At 36.2% G+C, this 22,281-nt stretch overlaps 1 protein-coding gene across 5 annotated transcripts in view; it reads left to right on the top strand.

Moving 5' to 3' along the window:
- ATP2B1 (ATPase plasma membrane Ca2+ transporting 1) overlaps positions 1–19,847 on the top strand; it is a 115,239-nt gene extending 95,392 nt beyond the window's left edge. For 3 of the 5 annotated variants that reach the window (XM_030548573.1, XM_030548572.1, XM_030548574.1), the window contains exons 13-22: positions 12–191; positions 288–375; positions 657–763; positions 6,192–6,383; positions 6,628–6,841; positions 6,999–7,210; positions 9,852–9,959; positions 10,629–10,811; positions 11,144–11,230; positions 18,644–19,847. In XM_030548573.1, the coding sequence (XP_030404433.1) occupies positions 12–191; positions 288–375; positions 657–763; positions 6,192–6,383; positions 6,628–6,841; positions 6,999–7,210; positions 9,852–9,959; positions 10,629–10,811; positions 11,144–11,230; positions 18,644–18,955 (1,683 nt within the window). In that variant the 3' untranslated portion in view covers positions 18,956–19,847. Of the gene's footprint in view, positions 1–11; positions 192–287; positions 376–656; positions 764–6,191; positions 6,384–6,627; positions 6,842–6,998; positions 7,211–9,851; positions 9,960–10,628; positions 10,812–11,143; positions 11,296–18,643 lie in introns of all 5 variants that reach the window. The other 2 variants (XM_030548576.1, XM_030548575.1) reach the window with 2 other exon arrangements.
- Positions 19,848–22,281: the final 2,434 nt, after the last annotated feature.

Raw genomic sequence — 22,281 nt, forward strand, 5'->3', positions numbered from 1 at the left:
TGCATAAACAGGTACCAGATGCAATAAAAAAATGCCAGCGTGCTGGTATAACTGTGCGTATGGTCACTGGTGATAACATTAATACTGCTCGTGCTATTGCTTCAAAATGTGGCATTTTGAATCCTGGTGAAGACTTCATATGCCTAGAGGGGAAAGACTTCAACAGACGAATACGTAATGAAAAAGGAGAGGTGAGTCTGTTTTGTTTTTTTTTTTTCTGTAGGTTTGCATTTGTCTTTTATAGTGTTTTTACTTGCACATATAACTAATCTGCATTCTTTGTACAGATAGAGCAAGAGCGAATAGATAAGATTTGGCCAAAGCTTCGTGTGCTTGCTAGATCTTCACCCACTGACAAACACACATTGGTGAAAGGTAAAGTGCATGTTCATTCAGTGTTTCAAAAACTCAAAATGCAAGTTTTTACTGGACTCGGGCTTTTTAAAAACTGAATTAGGCTTGCCCATTGTATCTGTTAAAATTTGATGAGCTCAGTACCTGAGGTCATGTCTCACATCCCAGTCCTTTTACCTAAGGAGTACTTGGCCCATCTTACCCAAGTATTGTGCATAAACACAGAGCACTACAGTCAGGCTGCCCCACAAACTTGTAATTACCAATACTGAAATTCAAATCTTTGTGTGCTTTCATTTTAGGTATAATTGACAGCACTGTCTCAGAGCAGAGACAAGTTGTAGCTGTAACTGGAGATGGCACTAATGATGGTCCAGCATTGAAGAAAGCAGATGTTGGCTTTGCCATGGTATGGACTCTAGTCTCTTTACTTTCGTGGTTAAAAATTAACTTTGGCTTTTTTTGGCTTTTTTAGCTAAAGCATCAACCTTTCTTGCTGTGAGTGTCATGTGAATTGACAAAGCTGAACAAATTTGCTTGTAGCTTGGTAGCCCGCTGAGCTACCAGAAGTAGCATTGACAGCTACCGCTTCCCACACACTATTTTCTTCAGATTTCCTCACCTTTTAACCTAAGGTTCAGGTTTTCAGCTGTAGAGAATGGAAATGTGTTCTTGCGTCATAAGATGCTGAATGAAATCTACTTAAAATCATTCGTCTCCAATCAGTTTTAATAATTACAAATCAAACTGTTTTGATGCAGAAGTTCATTGCTACCTCTTCTGCTCCTTTTGTCATGAAATTCAGTGGTACTGTAATTTGATGCTTGTCAAGGTGCCTGAAATGAGATGATCAATGTTTTGTTTTCAATTGGTTTTCTATAGAAATAATCTTAAATCATCAACATAGCCTGTTGTAGCTTTGACTGGAAGAAAAAACTTATTTCTAAAATTTACCAGATATTTTTCTCCAGTACTTCATTGATCTCTATTTTATAATTGTGTCTAAAAGTGACCTGTGAGAAGTTAAATGAGTTTTTGGATGCTCAGAGCTTCCAGTTCCTCACAAAAGTATCAGATACAGAAGGATGTTGGATCTCCAGTCAGAGCAGTGTTTTGTAGAGACCATGGCCCACTGCATCTGGAAGCACCCTCAAAGAACAGAGGCCAGGTCTTGGGCCACAGACTCTGATTGCATCTGTTTAACAAATTCCCTCCGAGATTCTCTTTTTCTAAAAGATGTGCTCTGATTCAAACAGGAATAATTTCAGGGTAGTTCTATGGGCCTGCATTATGCAGAAGGTCAAATTAGATGATCAGTTGTCCCTTCTGGCTTTAAAATCTATGAATAAATTTCTGCAATCCTCTATCAATCATAGCTTAAACTCTGAATTTTCAAAGTCCTCCTCTCCAAGTGACCATATGCATCAGATGTTGGCTGGAAGATCATACAAACAAGTTTCTATACTTGGTGAGCTGCTTCCCTATAGTAGTCCAAGCTTTAGAAATGTCCAGAAAACAAATACATTTGTGATGCACCAGGTGGAGATTTCAGAGGTAGTGTCCCAAAACTGTGGTCTGATTTGAGTTAGTTGGACCACAGCATCAACGAGAGAGGAAAAAGATCTTCTTCTGTTGAAAGCTTGAAGTGTGAGACTGGGCAGTATCTTGCCAAGTAGTTGTACTATATTCAGTTTCCTAGTGCAAAAGAAGATAGACTTACCCATTGGGTTATACTGCATTACAATTGCTTGATCTTACTGAGTGGGAACGCACTAAATTATTGGCTTTAAGTATGCTGACCTTAAAGAATGGAGAGGAGGTATAGGTTACATGATCCTGATAATCCCACAGTATTAAAGACTAATTTTGTTCCCACTTATATTGGCCATTGAGATTTCCAGTATAGTGGGACCTTTTCTGTTCAACTTGCCTCATCCAAATCCAGGCATCTCTTTATATTAGAATCTGGTAACTGTACCTGTCTGGCTAGCTCCTGAGAGAGTAGAGAGCAGCTGGATTGCAATCTTAAATTCTCCAAAGTGAATTTTCCATAGTTTACTAGAAAGTTCCAAGCCTGTTTTGAGTCAGATATTAATTTTGGACTGAATATATCAGGATTAACTAATATAGGTAAAACTCCCTATCATATGTCTATCGCAGGTTAATGATTGGAATTCATTATTACCTGATGGATTTTTAATCTACTTGATGAGTTTGGTCTCCGTCCCCAGTTGACTGACTACATAACACCCAACGGTGATTTTCAAAAACAGGAGCTGAAGAGTTGGGCTCCCAAATCCAATTTTTAATTTTAGCTCTGACTAATATTATAGGCCCTTGTTGGATGCATTTGTGAAAAGGAATAAGGATTTGAATGGGCAGGGAGACTGAACTAATTCTTCATATTGTACCTATTCTGTGGATAAACCAAAAAGAGTTACTTTCTAGGACTTCCCGTTGGTACCCTTTGACTAAAACTGCATTAATGCTCTAAAAGATAAAGTAACTTCGTATTGTCATGTGAAACTACTTGATTATTTTCTGTGTCTGGGATTGACATCTTTATTTATTTGGCACCTATTTCATCTTTCTGTGGACATTTTTCTAGCTTCAACTTTATGTTCAGTTATTTGTAATTAACTACTGTATATACTCGTTCATAAGCTGAATATTTTTGGTAAAAAAGTGACTCATCAAGGAGCAGAGGTTGGCTTATAAATGAGTCTACAAAATGTGATTATTTTAAACACTATGGAATCATTTGAATTGAATATCTATCTATAAAAAATTCTTGTTTTGTTTACCTGGAGCATTTACAGGCATAGAGCCCCTCGGCTTCCTCTGGCCGCAGCTCCCATTGGTTGAGAATGGCAAATTGTGGACATTAGGAGCTGAGGGGCTTCATGCTTGTGAACGCTCCAGGTAAACAGAACGTCCAGATACGCTAGTGGCTTAACCTAACAGGTCAGGAGCCAAAGTGTTGGCAGCCCCTGAAATATATGGTCCGCTTATGAAAGGGTCATACAGTTTTTGCTATTTTTTATCTAACTATCTTTGGGGATTGGCTTATAAATGAACGGGCTAATGAATAAGTATATACGGTAATTTTAATTAACTTTCACATTAGGAAGACAAAAATGAGGAGTCCGGTGGCAACTTAAAGACTAACAGATTTATTTGAGCATAAGCTTTCGTGGGTAAAAAACCCCCACTTTTTCAGATGCATGGAGTGAAAGTTCCAGATGCAGGCATAAATATACTGACACACATTACTCATGAAAGCTTATGCCCAAATAAATCGGTTAGTTTTTAAGGTGCCACCAGACTCCTTGTTGTTTTTTTGTGGATACAGACTAACACAGCTACTCCTCCGATATTAGGAAGACAATTCATTTTACATTAACTTAATGTAAAAAAAAATTCATTGTTCCAAAGTCTTACAAGAGAGGCATGGGATTGCAGTTGAGTAAGGTTTTGGAGAAGATAAGTGGATTCCTGGAATTAGAATTTACTAGATGACAATAGTGCTGTCCCCTACACTTGAAATTACTTGAGTTATAAGGAGGGTTAATTTTAAAACTATCCTCCGTCATGAGATGTTAATGCGGTCCATACAAAACTGATACCTCCTTTTAAGCACCTAGACTTGAGTTCAAGTTTCTTCTGTTTTTTCTTGTCAAGGTGGAATTCTGACACCAACTTGGAGACAAGAATGTACACCAAGTTATCTCTGTGGAATTTGGTGTTGGGCAGATTGGTTACAAGATCCTGAAGCTTTCTTATTTTAGGGATTTTTTCTGTAAATGCTGAAGCTAACATGGATGCATTTTTCCTAGAACAGAAGCAGATACGTAGACAGTAAAGTTTCACTTGGGAAAGCAAAACAATAATAACTCAGATACCAGTCTCAATTAGCACTTTTCAGGAGCACAGGTTACTATTGTATTGATTCCAATATGTGAAAAATACTATTTTTCCTCTAACTAAAACAAGCATTGGGTCTGTTTCCTCTGACTAAAATAAGCACAGTTGCATCTATAGTGGTTTCTGGTATGACATTCTCCAGCCATCTGAATTCTATGAATTTTAGATGTTGAATTGAGATTTTTATTAAACTGATATATACCAGTATTGTGGCTTATGTATTTTTAATTTCTTGACACTGGGAGTTGACTTCCTGGCAAAAGAGTGCTTGCACAAATGAATATCATTTAAATATTGCTACCAACGGGTCCAGTATCTTGCATTCAGTGGGGGAGGGATATAGTCTTATACTCTTCCTTGAAATCTGTAAAACATAATTTAGCCTCCAATGAGATTTTTTTTAAATTATAAAAAGTTAACTAATATATCTCAGGGCCCTCATTACTCAATGCTTATGCCTTATATACATGCACACTTATTTTTCTGTTTTTTGCAGAGAAGCATTCTCTATTATTAAACAAAAGTTTCTTCCAAAAGGTGCATTGTTTCTAATCATATGAAGTTAATTTCTGTCAACCCATATAAATCAGCTAGATTTTGGAGCACAAGCTGTAGTACTGTACTACTGCACTATCTGGTGGCTCAGAAAGACTTAATACTATTACTGTACTTAAGCCATTTCAACCAACCATGCTGGTTGGGGAGCCACATAAACTTAGATAATAAATGTCTGTATTTTCTCAATAACGAGAAACCACACAGACAAGTCTGTCATTATTTTGTGTAATTATTTCACTTTTATGTTCTTTCGAAAATGAGAGCAGAAAGTTTCTGCTCTGATTGAGACTCTGTAGTTATGTTTTACCTGTGCAGCACCTTTAGAGAGGCTCCTTTTAAATATTACTACACCATAGACAGATTACAGCTCACTTCAGCTAATAAACTGTAGTTGATATTTCTGTGATATACTTTACAGGGACAGTTTTACAATGGGGATGGTAGAGCATGAGTAGTACTTAAATTATAGCAAAATCACGACGGAATCTTATCAGGAGAAGCACTATGGACCATGAATCTCTAGTATACTGAGGATGTGGGTGTTTTTTGTTTTTTTTTCTCCAAGATTGCTAATCCATTGCCAACAAATGATGAATGAAATAAAAAAGACACTAGGTTTAAAGGCTCCGGCTTTCTCTGCAGACTCCTGCTTTAATTAAAACAGCAATTGATCATCACTATCTTGAAATTTTGTGCTGGTATACATGGTAGGAAACGGACTGTTCCTGTAACCAAGCATTTAGTAAAGATAATCTGAGAGAATAAGTTATCTGGGCAGTGAAATAAAACTTTGATGGGAAAACTACATTAACTTTTATAATTTCTTTATTGGATTGCCCAAGCTATTCACCTGCTTAAAAAAAAAACAACCAAAACAACTGTTTCCTCAGTGCAGTTATATCCGGTTGTTTTGTTTTTGTTTTTAACCATGTCAAGAGGTCAGGTGTATCTAATGGCTCAAATTAAAAACTGAAGAGATGCTTAAACTAAACAAAAGGATGATTTATTGTTTGAGCACAAGAGCTTAATCTGAGCATATAAAATGTGTTTATCCTTTGGTACCTGCCTCAGTGAAGTATTTCTTCAACTTTTGTATCTTATTGATAATTTTGAAATACATATCAACTTTGGTATCTTTAACTTGTTAAAATTTCAGTCTTGCATTTCAATTTTGTGCTTCTTCAGACCTTTTAAGAAACAATATTTGTTCTCCAAAAGTGAGTTTATTGTATGCCTAATACTCTAGAGTGTACTCTTCCTTAATTGAAAGTTGTGTAGTAGAAATATAATTATACTAGATATCAGTTATTCTTGCTGTTTTGATTCAGTGTTCCTATGTATGTTCTTCCTAACAGGGTATTGCTGGAACAGATGTAGCTAAAGAAGCTTCTGATATTATTCTCACAGATGATAACTTCACAAGCATTGTTAAAGCAGTTATGTGGGGACGAAATGTTTATGACAGTATCTCCAAATTTCTTCAGTTCCAGCTTACTGTCAATGTCGTAGCAGTCATTGTTGCTTTCACAGGAGCATGTATTACACAAGTAGGTACTGGTGGTAGCTGGTTTCAACTAATTTAAGATCTGAAAACATGTGCCTCTTTAACTGAACTCTTGCATACTGAAATCTTTTCAAAGTCACCATTTTGTGTGCTGTTCTAAAGAATGTACAGCTCTTCAAAGCAATACACCAAATTTCCATATAGCAAATGTTTTTTTAATGGCTGCAACTTGTTCATTTCTAGGATATTTATTGTGTTATCTATTAGGAAACATATCCTTTTTATAGGATTCTCCACTTAAAGCTGTGCAGATGTTGTGGGTAAATCTCATAATGGATACATTAGCATCTCTTGCTCTGGCAACGGAACCACCTACTGAATCTCTCTTGCTGCGGAAACCTTATGGTAGAAATAAACCTCTGATCTCTCGCACGATGATGAAGAATATTTTGGGTCATGCAGTCTATCAACTTGTAGTAGTCTTTACACTCCTGTTTGCTGGTAAGAAATAGTATAAAAGCTTTGCTCATTTTCTAGAAATTAAAGCTAATTTATTATGGCATTTCAATTTTAATCATGTTAATCCTGACCTTTTTAATATTTTGATTCTAATTGTGTGTTTTGTTAATTCATGATACTGAAATGTCTTATTATACAGGTGAGAAAATTTTTGATATTGATAGTGGAAGAAATGCACCTCTGCATGCTCCTCCTTCAGAGCATTACACTATTGTTTTTAATACATTTGTGATGATGCAACTTTTTAATGAAATCAATGCCCGGAAAATCCATGGTGAAAGAAATGTTTTTGAAGGAATCTTCAACAATGCCATCTTCTGTATTATTGTTCTGGGCACGTTTATTGTGCAGGTAGGTAATTGAAGATTTTAGTTTAATATTGTTGGTCATATTTTATTTATTTATTTGCACTAAAGGTGTATCAACATTTCCAGAGAAAGTAGTGTCAAGTTTATATATCTATAAACATGAATAGCTTTGTTTGCCCACATGGGAGGAAAAGTTGGTTCAAATAGACCATTTTCAATTTAGCTTTAAAACTTTGTTACAAATCTAAAATTTGAGCCTAAAATATTGGACAATTTTCTCATTATGGAAATCGATACTTTTAAATCTGACTTTGAAAAGTTTTATGTACCTAATTGTGTTCTAAATATGTCACCCATTGTCAGAACACTTGTAAAGTGCAGCATCTTCCTATATAATTAGTTGAACTAAGACCTATTAGAAGAAAAAGTGTACAATTATCAAACATGCAGTGTTGATCAGTTTATACCTTACAAAGTGAGAATTAATTATACCTACATCAGCTTGGAAACATCAGCATCATCAAATCAAGTATTTGAATGACCTGCTGCAACAAATGACATAAATTGACTATACTCTGAGATTGTATTTCCTTTAATTTATTGTAAGATTAATGACTACAAACATCGGGGGGGGGGTGATGTGGAGGATATGTTAAGAGAACTGGTCAGACTGTACTGTTTGCCAAAACTTTAAATATTTCAATCACATGGCATCTAACTTCCCAGGTCAAGTAATTCTAGTATCTTTCAGCTTCACACATGTGAATGACAACTTAACTATGTTTTCTGGACTCTTAAACTTGTGGTTTCACATTTGTTTCTAACACCACCTTTTTTACGGTGGTAGTGGTTCATCAGGAAAACTTGAAATGTACTACTGCGTATATTTAATACTATGCTATGTTTAACGTAACATTTAACTGCCAAGTACAAAATAGCCACTTAGCCTTGCCAAGACACACCCATAAATTCCATAAAATTATGAAATAAGGAAGCACTGTGATTTAGAGACAAGAACACAGGAATAGGATCAGGGAACTTGAGAATTTGTAATCCTGGCTCTTACGCTTGATTTGTTCTATAACTCTGGGCAAGTTACTTCACTTTTCTATCCTCCCAATCTATAAAATGGGGCTAAGACTAAGCTACCTCAAAGGTTTTTTTAAAGATTGTCTATGCATCACTTAGCAAATATAAAGTACTCTACAGAAACTGTAACACATTGAAACTGATACAGCATTGTGAAACACAGGATTTATCCTTACTTGTCAGCTAGATAAAACAAAACTTGAACTGGTCAGATGGCTTCCAATTCATTAACTGGAGTCTCTTACATCAGTGCTAACAATGTATTTAGTAGGTTGTCTCATACAGTACCAGAGTTGAAAAAATAAACGCTTTGCTGAGTTGGGCAAAATGATTCCTTAAAAGGAGTCAAATAGGTATCCTTGAAACTGAATCTCTCTGCCTCTATTCCTTATCCATAAAATGGGATTAGTACTTTCTCCTGTCCTTTTTTCCTGTCTTGGCTGTTTGGTTTGGGAACTCTTCAAAGAGAAGACATGTCTGTTTCCTACTATGTGTATATACAGTGCCGAGCACTGTGTGCTCCCCAGTCTTGGTTGGTGCTCCTTGAGGGCTCCATAATACAAATGTCAGACAAAAAAAACCAAGAGTACAAGGTTAATTTTAAAGTAATTTGAGATTTTTTTTTTTAAAGCCTGAAATATAATATGTGAAGCTTTAGGAAAAAAGTTCTAGTTATCCAAATGCTAACTTAAAATGAGGATACACAAATTAAGTGCTACCATGCTGTAATGTGTATACACTACAAATATTATTTTTTAATGCTGGTATTTTGGTTTTCCTAAAATCTCTCTAAATTTTGACAGGTAAAGCATACAAATGTGTGTATGTTTTTATGATAGCATGTGTTTGGCTCCCCTCACTAAACAATACATGGATAATTACTACGATTTACACTTAACCTTAATTTCTGGTTTGATTTCAGATTTTCACTTTTGCTCATATTATGGTTCCTAATCAACTCTTCTTTGGTTTTTATACTTGCTGCTAAGCTTGAAATGGATGTGCAGAAATGCTGTTTAATGAGTGCTGTGTTAATTGCTATTTTTTTGGACAATCTTTAAAATAGGAGAATACTACTACCATGTCTAGTTCTGGGAGGGGAGTCCACTTGATACAGTACTTGTTTTTATACGACCTAGAGTTACAACTCTGCTTTGTAATACACATCTGTATTTTGTCTAACAGGGAAAAAAAAAGTTGTAAACATAAATCTTGGTATCTGTAAAATTTGTTTGTTTTTCTAGATGTAGGCATAAAGAAAAACATTATTATTTTATCTAACTGTTAAATTGAACCAGATTAACTGTTTAAATTATCATGACAATCAGATTTTACTTTTGAAGTACAAGGTAAGCATGGGGGAGAACTCTTCTGTATCTAAGCTTAGATTTAGATTGAAGATGGTGCCTGGGGAATTGCAGGGGATCGAAATACTAAAACGACAAACTAAAGTTAATATATTTTGTAAACACCTTCTATGACTAGTGTTACATTTGAAGCACCAAGTAGCTAAAATTTACATCTACTACCTACATTCACTAATTCACAAACTTCAATAAGTATTGCATTCTCTGACTTTGTTACTTTTTCCACAGATAATTATTGTACAGTTTGGTGGGAAACCTTTCAGTTGCTCAGAACTTACAATAGAACATTGGCTATGGTCCATTTTCCTGGGAATGGGAACGCTACTCTGGGGCCAGGTAAGTGTGTGTGTGTGTGTACAAGCTAAGACAACCTGAGATGAATTCATATTTTGCTTTGCTGATATATTTGGGTTTGTCATTTTGGGTACATATGAGAATTGTATTGACATCCAAAAGATGTTAAGCATGTTTCAAAATTTTAAGTGAGTGTTGCTGTGTGTGGGCTACATGAATAAATAGCAGACATGTAATTTGGCAGTTTTTCTAACTTTTGTATTACCAGACTTTTTTTAATATATTATAAATGACAACTGTAGCATTATATTAATGTAGCTTTATGCTTTTAATTTAAATTTTCTTTTAGTGAAGAGCTTGCACTTAATTTTAGAATTCCAATAGCCTGAGTTCAGCTGCACACTTTTGAAAAGAGGTTGTAGGGGGATGAGTTCTCACATTTTTTGCAGCTGTTACTTAGCTGGAGAGTGTCCAGCAATACTGAGTGAATAGGAGGATATTGGGCCAGTTGTTTTACACTGAAAGTTGTTTCTCTGAAGTAGAAAGATATGTTTCATTTTTAAAATAGTTTTTGTGGAATATTATAGGTTAAAGGGAAAATGGCAAAGACTTCAACATTGTATATTCAGTGACTTCAAATACATTTAAAAAATATAATTTGTACTACCATTCTTTCTGTTAATTCTTATACATCTTTTCCTTCATCTTTAGCTGATCTCAACAATTCCAACCAGCCGTTTGAAATTCCTTAAAGAAGCTGGGCATGGAACACAGAAGGAGGAGATTCCCGAAGAAGAGTTTTCAGAAGATGTAGAAGAGATTGATCATGCTGAAAGAGAACTGCGTCGTGGTCAGATCTTGTGGTTTAGGGGCCTGAACAGGATACAAACTCAGGTATGGTCTTGGAAAAGGTAGGAGGAGACAGTGGTGGTTGAGGTTTTTAATTAAATCTTCCCCTTTGTCCCCTTTACCCCAATAAGGTGACAATTTTAAACTGTGTGACTGAGATTTTCTCAAGATGGGAGTATGGATGGCTGTGTAATCCCTCAAGCTCCTTCTTTACTTCCTTCAGCTCTAAATGCAGCTCTTGCCTGTGTATCACTCTATAAAAAGTGCCTTTTTTCTTTACTTCTTGTGTGTTTATAGACGGGATGGTCCTTTCTCTTGTGTTCTCTCTCTCTCTCTCTCTTGCTGAGCAAGCTGTCACAATCTCTGATTCCTTGCAGATGGATGTAGTGAATGCTTTCCAGAGTGGAAGTACCATTCAGGGGGCTCTAAGGCGGCAACCGTCCATCGCCAGCCAGCATCATGATGTAACAAATATTTCTACCCCTACACATGTAGTGTTTTCCTCTACTACTGCTTCTACTACTGTGGGGTGTGAGTGTGTGTTCCTAAGTGCATGAAATTAACATTTCCTAATTCACACACCTAACGTTTCTCATTTTCTCCTTAGTATTTAAATTCATCATTCAGGCTTTTCATAAAGCTTTCTTTTCACAAAGTGGAGTCCTCAAGACTTTTTTCTTAGAGGGCTAGAGAACAGATGGAAACAGTTGCAACAAAAGACTTAAACATGAAAGCTGAGAGCCTGTATGTACTGTGCCTTCATTCATTCATGTACAGAGGGACTTCTTAAAAACTGAAATTGGAAAACTGTTGTAAATTTTCGAGTATATGCCTCTAATGAATCACTAGATGAAAATGTTCATAATTTACTCAATGCAGCATATAACATTAAACTGGTCCAACGAAAGTAGGTAATACCAATTTGAAAATAAACCATAATCTAAAATAACACACAGTTAAAATGTAAAATATGTAACTTTCAACACTTTCTCTGGCAAAATATGATTTAAATTAAAGTTTACAAAGTTTAAAATGTAGACAAAAAAAGCTTGCTTCTGATAAGAATGCTTCATAGATTGAATCTTACTTTTTGTTGGACTTGTTCTTAGCCAGATGGCAATATTTATTTTTCAACTTCAGGGTACAGGTTAATAAAATAGGCTTGTTCCATGTAGTTACAATAGTAGTAAATTTACAGCTATACAGAGAGCTGCAGAAGCATTCAGCCAATCAACCAGGGGCATTGGTAAGAACATTAAGATATTTGAACTGTAAACACTTTATTTAATTTAAACTGGATTTAACTCTCTCTAGGTTCATTTGGCAGCAGTACATAAACTTCCAGTGCAAGTGATGTTTTGTCAGTTACTTAACTCTGTTCTCTTTACATTATGTTTTCTAAGCTAAGTGGCATCTGGGTTTTTCAGCCTTCTTCTGTTAAGACTAGAAGTGTAATAGTTCATTCTAAAAGGGATACTTAAATGCATTATATCCTCAATCTCAAGTATATCTGTTTCATGTAAGTATTTTCAGCACACTTATTTATAGATATAATATACAGGTATCTTATTTAAACAAATGTGTAAAGATTAAACTTTTTTGACTAGATGATTTTCCCTCCTGTTTTAATAATTTATCTTTTAACATTTGCAAACATTCTTATGGGTTAGCTAAGTGGCAAACTTAATTAGTTAACTAAGTACTTTTCAGGCTAGTTAACTTAAGAACTTTCACATTGCCAGCACTTAGGCCAGCAGAGACTTTTTTTTTTTTTTTTTTTAAAGCTTTCAGGAGGTTTCTTAAAAAGAAAGTGTGGTCCTCTGGGCTCTGTTTCTGATTCAGATTTCCTGTGTGCACTTGAGCCAAGTCATTTGTGTCTCTGCCTGTTCTCCATTCTGTAAAATGAGGATCTTTCCCTACCTCACAGGGATGTTGTGAGGCTTAATTAATTTGATGTTTGTAAAACACTTCAAATGAAAAATGCCACATAAATACAAAGTCCGTTCTGTTACTTGTGGGAATAGGGATGTGCAGTACAACACTGTATTTTAAAATCTGTCTATGGGAATGTTCATTAGTTTACTTCCGTATATGGGAAGTAACTTCGGGTTACATTCTGCCTGTTAAGCAGAGCATGCTGCAAGTGGTAGTACACAACCACATGACCCTCGGTGGGCTGCCAGGAAGCATTTTGCTGTCCTGGTGTGGAAAGGGGATTAATTTGCAACACTGCTTTTAAGGAGCACAGCATACTTACTCCTTTCCTGGCACCCACCTCCTGATAGCCAGTGTCTCAAGGTGGAGAAGGAGCCATGCCCTCTCCCTGGCAATTACGGGGTCATTAAGCCTAGCTTCAGTATCAGGCATATGGGCTGAGACTCTAGTAAATAACAAAATTCAGACACACAGATGAACAAAATATGTTGGGAAAGAGTCAACATGGCTTTTATAAAGAGAAATCATGCCTCCCCAATCGATTTGAAATCTTTGAGGTTGTCGTCAAGCATGTGAACACAGGTGATCCAGTGGATATAGTTTATTTGAACTTTCAGAAAGACATAAGAACAGCCATACTGGGTCAGACCAAAGGTCCATCTAGCTCAGTATCCTGTCTTCCAAGAGTGGCCAATGCCAGGTGCCTCAGAAGGAATGAACAGAACAGGTAATCAAGTGATCCATCCCCTGTCATCCATTTCTAGTTTCTGGCAAACAGAGGCTAGGAACACCCAAGGCTCTTAAGCAAAGTAAGAAGTCATGGGATTAGAGGGAAGGTCCTCTCATGGATCAGTAACTGGTTAAAAAGATAAGAAACAAAGAAATAATGGTCATTTGTCACAGTGAAGAGAGGTAAATAGAGGGGTCTGCAAATGATCTGTACTGTTCAACATACTCATGAATGATCTGAAAAAAAAAAAAAGGTAAATAGTGAGGAGGCAAAGTTTGCAGATGATATGAAATTACTCAAGCAGTCCAAAGCAGACTGTGAAGAGTTAGAAAGGGATCTTACAAAACTGGGTGAGTGGGCAACAAAATGGCAGATGAAATGGGGAGAACATAATTCCAACTGTACATACAAAATGGTGGGGTCTAAATTGGTTGTTACCATTCAAGAAAGAGATCTTGGATTCATTGTGGATAATTCTCTGAAAACATCTGCTCAATAAGCAGCAACAGTCAAAAAAGCTAGCATGCGGAATGGGATAGATAACAAGACAGTAAATATCAAATGCCACTATATAAATCCATTGTACTCTTGCACCTTGAGTATTGGATGCAGTTCTGGTTGCCCCATCTCAAAAAGGATATATTGGATCTGGAACAAAGTACAGAGGAGGGCAACAAAAATGATTAGGAGTATGGAAAAGCTTCCATAGGGGAGAGATTAAAGAGACTTCTCAGCTTGGAAAAGAGACAACTGAGAGGAGATATGGTAAAGGTCTATAAAATCCTGACTGGTGTAGAGAAAGTGAATAAGGAAGAGTTATTTACCAATTCACAATACAAGAACCAGGGGTCAACGGAATTAATAGCAGGTTGAAAAGAAACATAAGGAAGTACTACTTCACACAATGCACAGTCTGTGTGGAACTCGGTGCCAGGGGATGTTGTGAAGGCCAAAAATAAAACTGGGTTCAGAAGAGAAGAAGTTTGTGGAGAACAGGTCTATCAATGGCTATTAGCCAAGATGTCCAGAGACACAGCCCTAAACCTCTGATTGCTAGAAGCTGGGACTGGACAACAGGGTGGATTACTGTTCTGTTCATTCCCTCTGAAGCATCTGGCACCAGCCACAGTCATAAGACAGGATACTTGGCTACATGGACCATTGGTCTGACCCAGTTCAGCCATTCTTAACTCTTTTTTTTTTTTTTAAAGCTATCATTGGGGAGTAATTTGACCCTGTGTTCCCCTGAGCTTTGAGGCTGCAACTCTGAGCAGCCCTTATGCAAACCTTGTAGGTAGGGAAGTATGCGTGGAGTGCTTATAACACTCCATCACTGTGTAGGCATGTAAGGGCAAGCTACAATTTAGCCTTTGTGGTGGGGGGCCTGATAACATCAGCAGAATTGTTTTATATGCTTATAATACATACCAAATTGTCTGTCTTCTAAAATACTCCCTGAATATATATTTATGCAATACTTTTGTCTACATAAACTGAGGAATTCATTTCTATCAAACTGTACAGTTTTACCATTTAAGGGTAACTAAGGTGCTGATAAAATCTCTGAATTGTACAATCATCCCTAGATTTTTGCAGGATCTTGTAGCAATGTGAAATTATGTACCACGCGTCAATATCTAGAGCAGAGGATATCAAACTTTTTCATATGATGGACCACCTCATAGTGGTGTTTTGAGAACTACCTCTTCACCCCCTTGAGATTCCTTAACCTCCCTGTGGCAGCTATGGCATTACTTACATTGAAAAGTAATACTTTTAATTTTTTAATGTGATTTACCAACTGGAGATAAGGACAAGCTGGCACCATGTGGCTAGCAAGTGCTCCTTGAACTATTGGTTATGCACCACAATTTGAGAACCTCTGATCTAGACTAACAGTTGAAGTAAAAGGAACACTGTTACAAAAAACTGGTTATATTTTCAGATTTCCGTAATGGTTTTACTCTTAATCCTTCAGTTAATTAAAACTGAAAATGTACTATTCTTCACTCAGCTCGGACAATGGAGATGATCAGTCTAATTTAATGTATTTGATGCATTAACATGTTTGCAAAAAATAACCCTTGTGCCTGATCAACTGGGACCGGAGGATCCTTAATTTTGAATGTTCTTTCTTTTTAATTTGACACATTCTTAATGTGGCTCAAATGTTTGTGGCAATTAAGATGGTCATAGCAAAAATGAAGATGTATTGGAGCTTACCTCATACATATTAGGTCTAACTGGTAAAAGTTTTCTGCTGAATGAGTGCAGAGGTTATTTATGCAACATGCTGTGGATTGGTTTATGCTGATGTAATTTGTGGATTTTTCCTGTCATGGGTTATTTTTAAATTCAGTGCTGTTAACAAAGCTCTTGCCAACTGCCGCAAATTCTTCCCTTTATATATTGCATTTGAGAAAGGCGCGAAGGAAATGAATCAGCAACCATCACTCACTTTATGGTGACTGCCATGGTGGCCTCTATTTTTTAAATACTTCCATTCTTGAAGGGGTGCCTGGCTGTGGAGCTCTACCGTAAGAGATTAGGATGAACTCGTAGTCTTTGGAGCAAAACTCAACCTGTTTGAATCCTTTCTTCAGCAGAGAAATAACTGACTCTACTTCTCCTTTGGTGGAAAAAAGAATACAGTTCTAACTACAACCAGTTTTAAAACTAATATTGGTTAATAGATTCTATGGTGACTTTTTTTGTATAAAAATACAACCATAGCATTCCTTCATGTGAGGTGCCTTTATAGACTCCAAAGACCTCATTTTGCTGAATGCACCAGATTTTGTTGATGCTTCTGATATACTGGGATCCCAGTCAAAGAAAAGGAATTAATTTTGATTCTTCATGGTCAAACATGTCTAGGAAGTCTAGTGGAAGTGTACCAGAATCAGACGTGGTTTCCCTGATATTTAAAGCTGTAAGTCATTAATAATGCAGAGACATAAGTAGTCCTAGATGTGCTAAATACCTTGTCAACTATTTGTAACAAGGTCTTTCCTTGTTGAAACTAGTGTAAGGACTCAACCCTTTAACTCAGTAACGATAAGACTTTTCTGACTGTAGGAAGGTACATACACAGCTTTACTGATTTGATACATTATAAGCTAGGCTCTCTAGGATTCTTTGCATGAGATGGTGCCAAAATGCACTTTCTGTGACTGGATGGAGTGCAGTCCTTGACAGAACGGTGCCAGTCTTGTATGTAGATTATATTTTCTCTTCACTGTTAATTGGTTTTTGCATGCACTTCCTCGGTGCCTCTCCATGTCTTGGGTTCTGTCAGTGTACATTCTTTTATTGCTCAGGTGCTGTGATGATGGATGTAAGAATGTGTTTGTTTTTATATAAAATAAATCAAAGAGAAGTCATGGCTGAATCAGGGCCTTAGTGCTAAATTAATAGGAGCAAAGAACCTGAGTTATTTTATTTTAATGGGACTTTTCATCTGAAGTTAAACACATGCTTAAATTCTTTACTGAATCAGGGCCTAACTGAATAATACTGAACCAACTGATCATGGGAATCTGCTGATGAAGGCAGAGGACTCAGAATCAGACCTGCATATTATTCCAGAGTTCTATGCTGATTTACTCAGTGATCTTGGGCAAGTTACTTACTCTCTGTACATCCATTTTCCACCGGTAAAATGAGAATAATACCCAACTTCTATTACACTGCTGAGAGAACCTCAGTGAAAGGAGCTACAGAAGTGACAAAGCATTCCTATTCCTTTTTGTCAGTGTCAGTTTTGCCTGGAAAAATGTATTTGATATTAGTGTTGATTTTTATAGGTACTCATTTAATTACAAGTTAATAGTTAAGGATTTTGATTTCAAACTGAACAGTTAGCAAAACTAATACTTTACTCTGAGGGATTATATGGCAAAGCTAAAGTAAATTCTTAAAGATGATAAATACAAAGGTTAATTTTTGGATCTCGACATATTACCTAAGAGTTCTGTAACCTGTTAACTTTTATGGAGTGTACGTTCTATCAGCTTCTCATTAAGTAACAAATTCTACTAAGTTGGTAGAAATTCATTTTTTGGCTCTAACCTGCAAATTAACAGACAACTTCTAATGTCATGAACCTAATAGTTGTAAATGGTACATAAGCCATACAACTTCAGCAGTATATATGAAGCTTTCTGGACTCTTCTTGTGTGCATCTCTGCACCAAAAGCAGAGAGCTGACCTTTTAATAGAAGACAGAAGTGGCCATCTATGTATATATAAAATTTGTTAATTAGCCAGTGACAGCTTACACATTGGTTGGTTGTCTTGTATGTTTTTGTCATCTGAGATGCACACTTGTGTATATAAATGTGATTACTTAAATCTTACAGTGGTGGCCTTCATATTGAAATGTGCAGCAATTCCAATACTTGTGTGTCTTGGAAATTTTCATATGCTATTCTCAAAGAGGTTCTTGTATCTGCCACTTATCTTGTATAGAGGCATTTAAAATGCTTAACTTTTTCACCTTTTGAAAGGCATCAGGAAAACCTTAATTTTGTACATAATGGAAAACAATTGCAAAATGTAACTTGTAATTTATTACAACTTTTAACAAATTGGGGCACAGAACATATTATTGGGGGGGGGAATGTATTTTGTTGTGGCAAATAGGTATATACTCGAATATTTACAGCTGTTGCAGAGGTATCTTTTTTGCATGAGTCCTGCTGGTAAATGTCCAATCACTGTGACATTCGATGAACACTTGCTTGGCTTTTTCATAGTCAGTGACATCCTAATCCCCAGCATGAGAAATAGTAACCCTGCGTGCCCCAACTTTTTTAGTCTTTTTTCCCTTTGGTGTTGAATAAAACATTCCTTAGTAAAACTTGTTGAATTTGTGAATAAGTACATTGGATACAATTTTCATGTTGACTTCATTTTTTAAAACATTTAGCCCATGTCAAGCAATGAAATAATTCTAGCACTACTTTGAATTTTTAGACATTTCAGTTTTTTACAGTACACTTCTACAATTTTTATTCCAACTGTAGATTGGCAGTGCTCTACTGAAATGCTCCTCATTTTTTTACAGTTTATTGCAAGTTCCACTACATTACATACAAATTCGATTCACTCATGTCTAGCTGTTTGTGGATTCAAACTCATAAGAACCATATTCACTGCTAGTAAATCTGCAGCATACTAACAGTGTTTTGTATTTCTTTCATGTTTACAGATCCGAGTGGTGAATGCATTTCGTAGTTCCTTATATGAAGGGTTAGAAAAACCTGAGACACGAAGTTCAATTCACAATTTTATGACGCATCCTGAGTTTAGAATAGAAGATTCTGAGCCTCATATTCCCCTTATTGATGATACTGATGCTGAAGATGATGCTCCAACAAAACGCAACTCCACTCCTCCCCCTTCTCCCAACAAAAATAACAATGCGGTTGACAGTGGAATTCACCTTACAACAGACATGAACAAGTCTGCTACCTCTTCATCCCCAGGGAGCCCACTACATAGTTTGGAAACATCACTCTGATTGTAAGCTGAATGTTAACACACTAGCTGCATTGTAAAGAAACAAATTGAAACTGGGTCTTTTCACACATTGTGATGGACAAGATAGTAGTCTTGTCCGGGACTTCAACAGAAGACACACTTGTACGAGTGTAGATTTATTTTTTTAAAAAAGCTTTCTGCCAGACTTGAGGGTGCTTTTGGGGGGCGGGGATAATAATGAACTCTGACAGATAAACGGTAACTCGGCATAAGTGACCTGCGGATCATCAGTTGTACTTAATGGTCCTGAACAGTGTGTTAGAACTTTAGTTTATCTTGATCCTTTTGAGGGAAGGGCTGGGAAGGGCAAAGAAGCCCTGGATCATTGAATTGATACTTAAATTTCTGCTGTTGGCTGTTAATAATTTGGATTATTTATGTTTATAAATGATACAGATCTGTTTACAAGGTTTGTAGATACTTTTTTTGTTCCTGTTCTTAGATGGGAAGCTTCCTTATAAATGATGCAGAGAAAAAAATTAGTCCTTCAAATACTGCTGTATTTTCAGGAAAAGGGTGTTTCTATTGAAACTGTACTAAATTTTGCCTGCAATTTACTTTGTTAAATATTGTAGATAAATTGCTAATACTAATAGCCAAATAGATAACACTAATGCTTTGTAAAATCATGAGCAATGGTGTTCTAATGAAGTTATGGCCTCTGTCCTAATTAGTTTCTTAAATGCATTTACTACTTAATGGTTTTGAAACAACTGTTTAATTTTTAAAAATTTTGAGAAACTTACTGAATAACTTTTTTTTTGTTCAGAATTTAGTAGAGGATTGTTTAATGCAGGACATCAATGTGTGATGGAACTTGCTTGAAATACTTTTGTTATCTCAGGCAAAATGGATTAAATCAAAATACATCAGAACCTTAGTCCTTTTTGTTTTTGTCTAAACATGTTAGCATAGTGATGTCTTGGTGAATTGTGAGTGGAACTGTGATGATTTTTCTAATATATAGAATCCTTCATACAGCATGAGGGCTGTTGGCATTTTGAAAGGTTGTTAGTAGGTAGCATACCTGTTTTCCTTTTTGTTTTTGGAATTTGTTTGTAAACATGAATAAATCTGCCCTTTTTATTAAAATAAATATGCAGCGATGGTTTTTTACAGATTTTTCTCAGCTTCATTGGAAGCCTTAAAAAGGTAGACTGCTTTATATTGCTAGTAAAATTAAACTACAATTTCAAGATGGTAACAGCCCCATTTAAAAAGCACTTTTATAAATCAGATGTTGGTGACGGCCCTACAGAATGGATGTAAGTTAAGGCACCCAAAAAAATCTTCATTGAGTCAAATACTTCTGGATGACTGGCTGAAAAATTATCTCAGGGTGAAAAGACGTAATGTGAATAGTAAATGTCTTTTTTCATTTACATAACTTACTGTATTAAACCCTTCAAAATCTGAATAAAATCAGGTTAGTTCACATGGAGTAGCTGACAAGTTGATTGCATGTTCTTAGTTAAGCAGTAGTTCTTGGCACAAAAAAATGACCTGCTAGCTACTGGGTGAGTAAGAGTCACATTGTTTCCACCAATTGGACTATTGTTCTACCAAACATTCCCCCACCCCAGCATCCCATTCTTCCATAGCTTTCCTCTTCTGCATGTAACTTTTTCACCTTTACCTGTCTCCTAGTTTTGTTTTTAGCCAGTGGAATTCAGGGTGAGTGTCCTGATATTCACTAGCTCAGATAAGTAGTCCAGATATAGACATGGTTGACTGGGGAAGACCGCCTACATCCCTAAAGATAGTGTTTTCCTTTGAGCTATGGTAACAGATACCATCAGGGTTCAAACTATTAAATCAGTTTTGTGAGCTGTTGTAGATTTTCATAAATGCTGCACTAGCCACGCAAGGGATCCTGGTGTATATCTGAACCTTGAAGGTAGACACCAATTGTCCACATGGTAGAGGAGTGCATAAACTTGAAGGAATTAGGCTAGTAATGACAGGAAAGAGGGGAAAAAATCTAAAAGCTCAGGATGCAGAAGAAATTGGGTTAAAAGGCATTACTCTTAGGGTGAGAAGACTGCTCTCTTTTATGGGTGTGAGCTATATAAACTCTCTGGAGTTCTTGGAAAACAATGAAAATATTGCTTGTTAAAACTGAAAAAAAAAATTAGTGGGGGCAATCTTTCTTGGGGTTTTAAGCACTGTATCCCACTGTCAACCACTCTTTAAGCCTTCCGAGATTTTTTTTTTGTTATGCCCATAGACTTGAAAAGAAGGAGGCTTCCTTTCTAGGCACAGGATATTTGTATTTAACACTTTTATATGACAACTTCTCCCAGAGCGTCTTAGAATACTCGATGTAACTGGGAAAAAATATAAGTTAGGAACTAGGTAGAGTTCTGACTTCAAATAGGCTCAGATGTTCTCCCTACCTAGTTCAGAATAACTTCCTCAATAAATGATAGATTAAAATGGAAGGAAGCTGTTCAAGTCTTTTCTTAAAATGACCCTGCCCGGTGCAATTGAAATTGCATGCTAACTTTTACCTTAATTTAAAATTAACCCCCCCCCCATCCTAATGGTGGTCATGATTCCATTATACTTTAAAAAAAACAACAACTGAATTATACACTTAAGCAGTTGGGGGAAACATAAAAATGTGTAGGCTTTGTGCAAAATGATTCCTTCTGATCATGTTGACATGCAATACATTGACTTTGCCTCATAGCAAGTGTAAGTGAAACCTGAAATTAGGAATACTTGTTTAAAAAGGGAAATGCTTTCTTTCTTGTTGTGATCTCAACAAACCATGACATGTTGTTAAGCTTATACAAATAATTATCACTTTTAGCTGCTGAGCCCTTGATTACCTTTCTGGTTGTAAGGTTTACTTGTCTTGCTCATTGTAACACAAATAAATAAATGTGCTGTTCATCTCCAGTCTGATTGGGGACTGATTTGAATGTAATGCAGTACAGTTTAAGATTGTGGAAATAGATAGTTAATGCTACTACTGTAATCACTTTGCTCCTGAAATGTTACAACTTATCTCAATACTGAGTTTGTTACATGCTGTAAACTGTGTACTGTACTATGATCATGCAGCATTGACTTTTTCTATTTGTACTGAATTAGCATTTTAGCCAGAAGAATCATGTTTACAAAATAGTGGTTAATTATATCAAATATCAGTCGTTGTAAATAGGATGAATAATGGGATGCAAAGAATAACTTACATAAAGGCAGCAAGTCTTGTTCAAACTGAAATTAAGTGTCTTAAATGGGGCAAAAAGTAGTAGTAATTGCTACACATGGAACCTCTTTGTTTCTGTATCCACTTTA

Source organism: Gopherus evgoodei, chromosome 1, assembly GCF_007399415.2.
Source record: "Gopherus evgoodei ecotype Sinaloan lineage chromosome 1, rGopEvg1_v1.p, whole genome shotgun sequence".
Lineage (NCBI taxonomy): Eukaryota > Metazoa > Chordata > Testudines > Testudinidae > Gopherus > Gopherus evgoodei.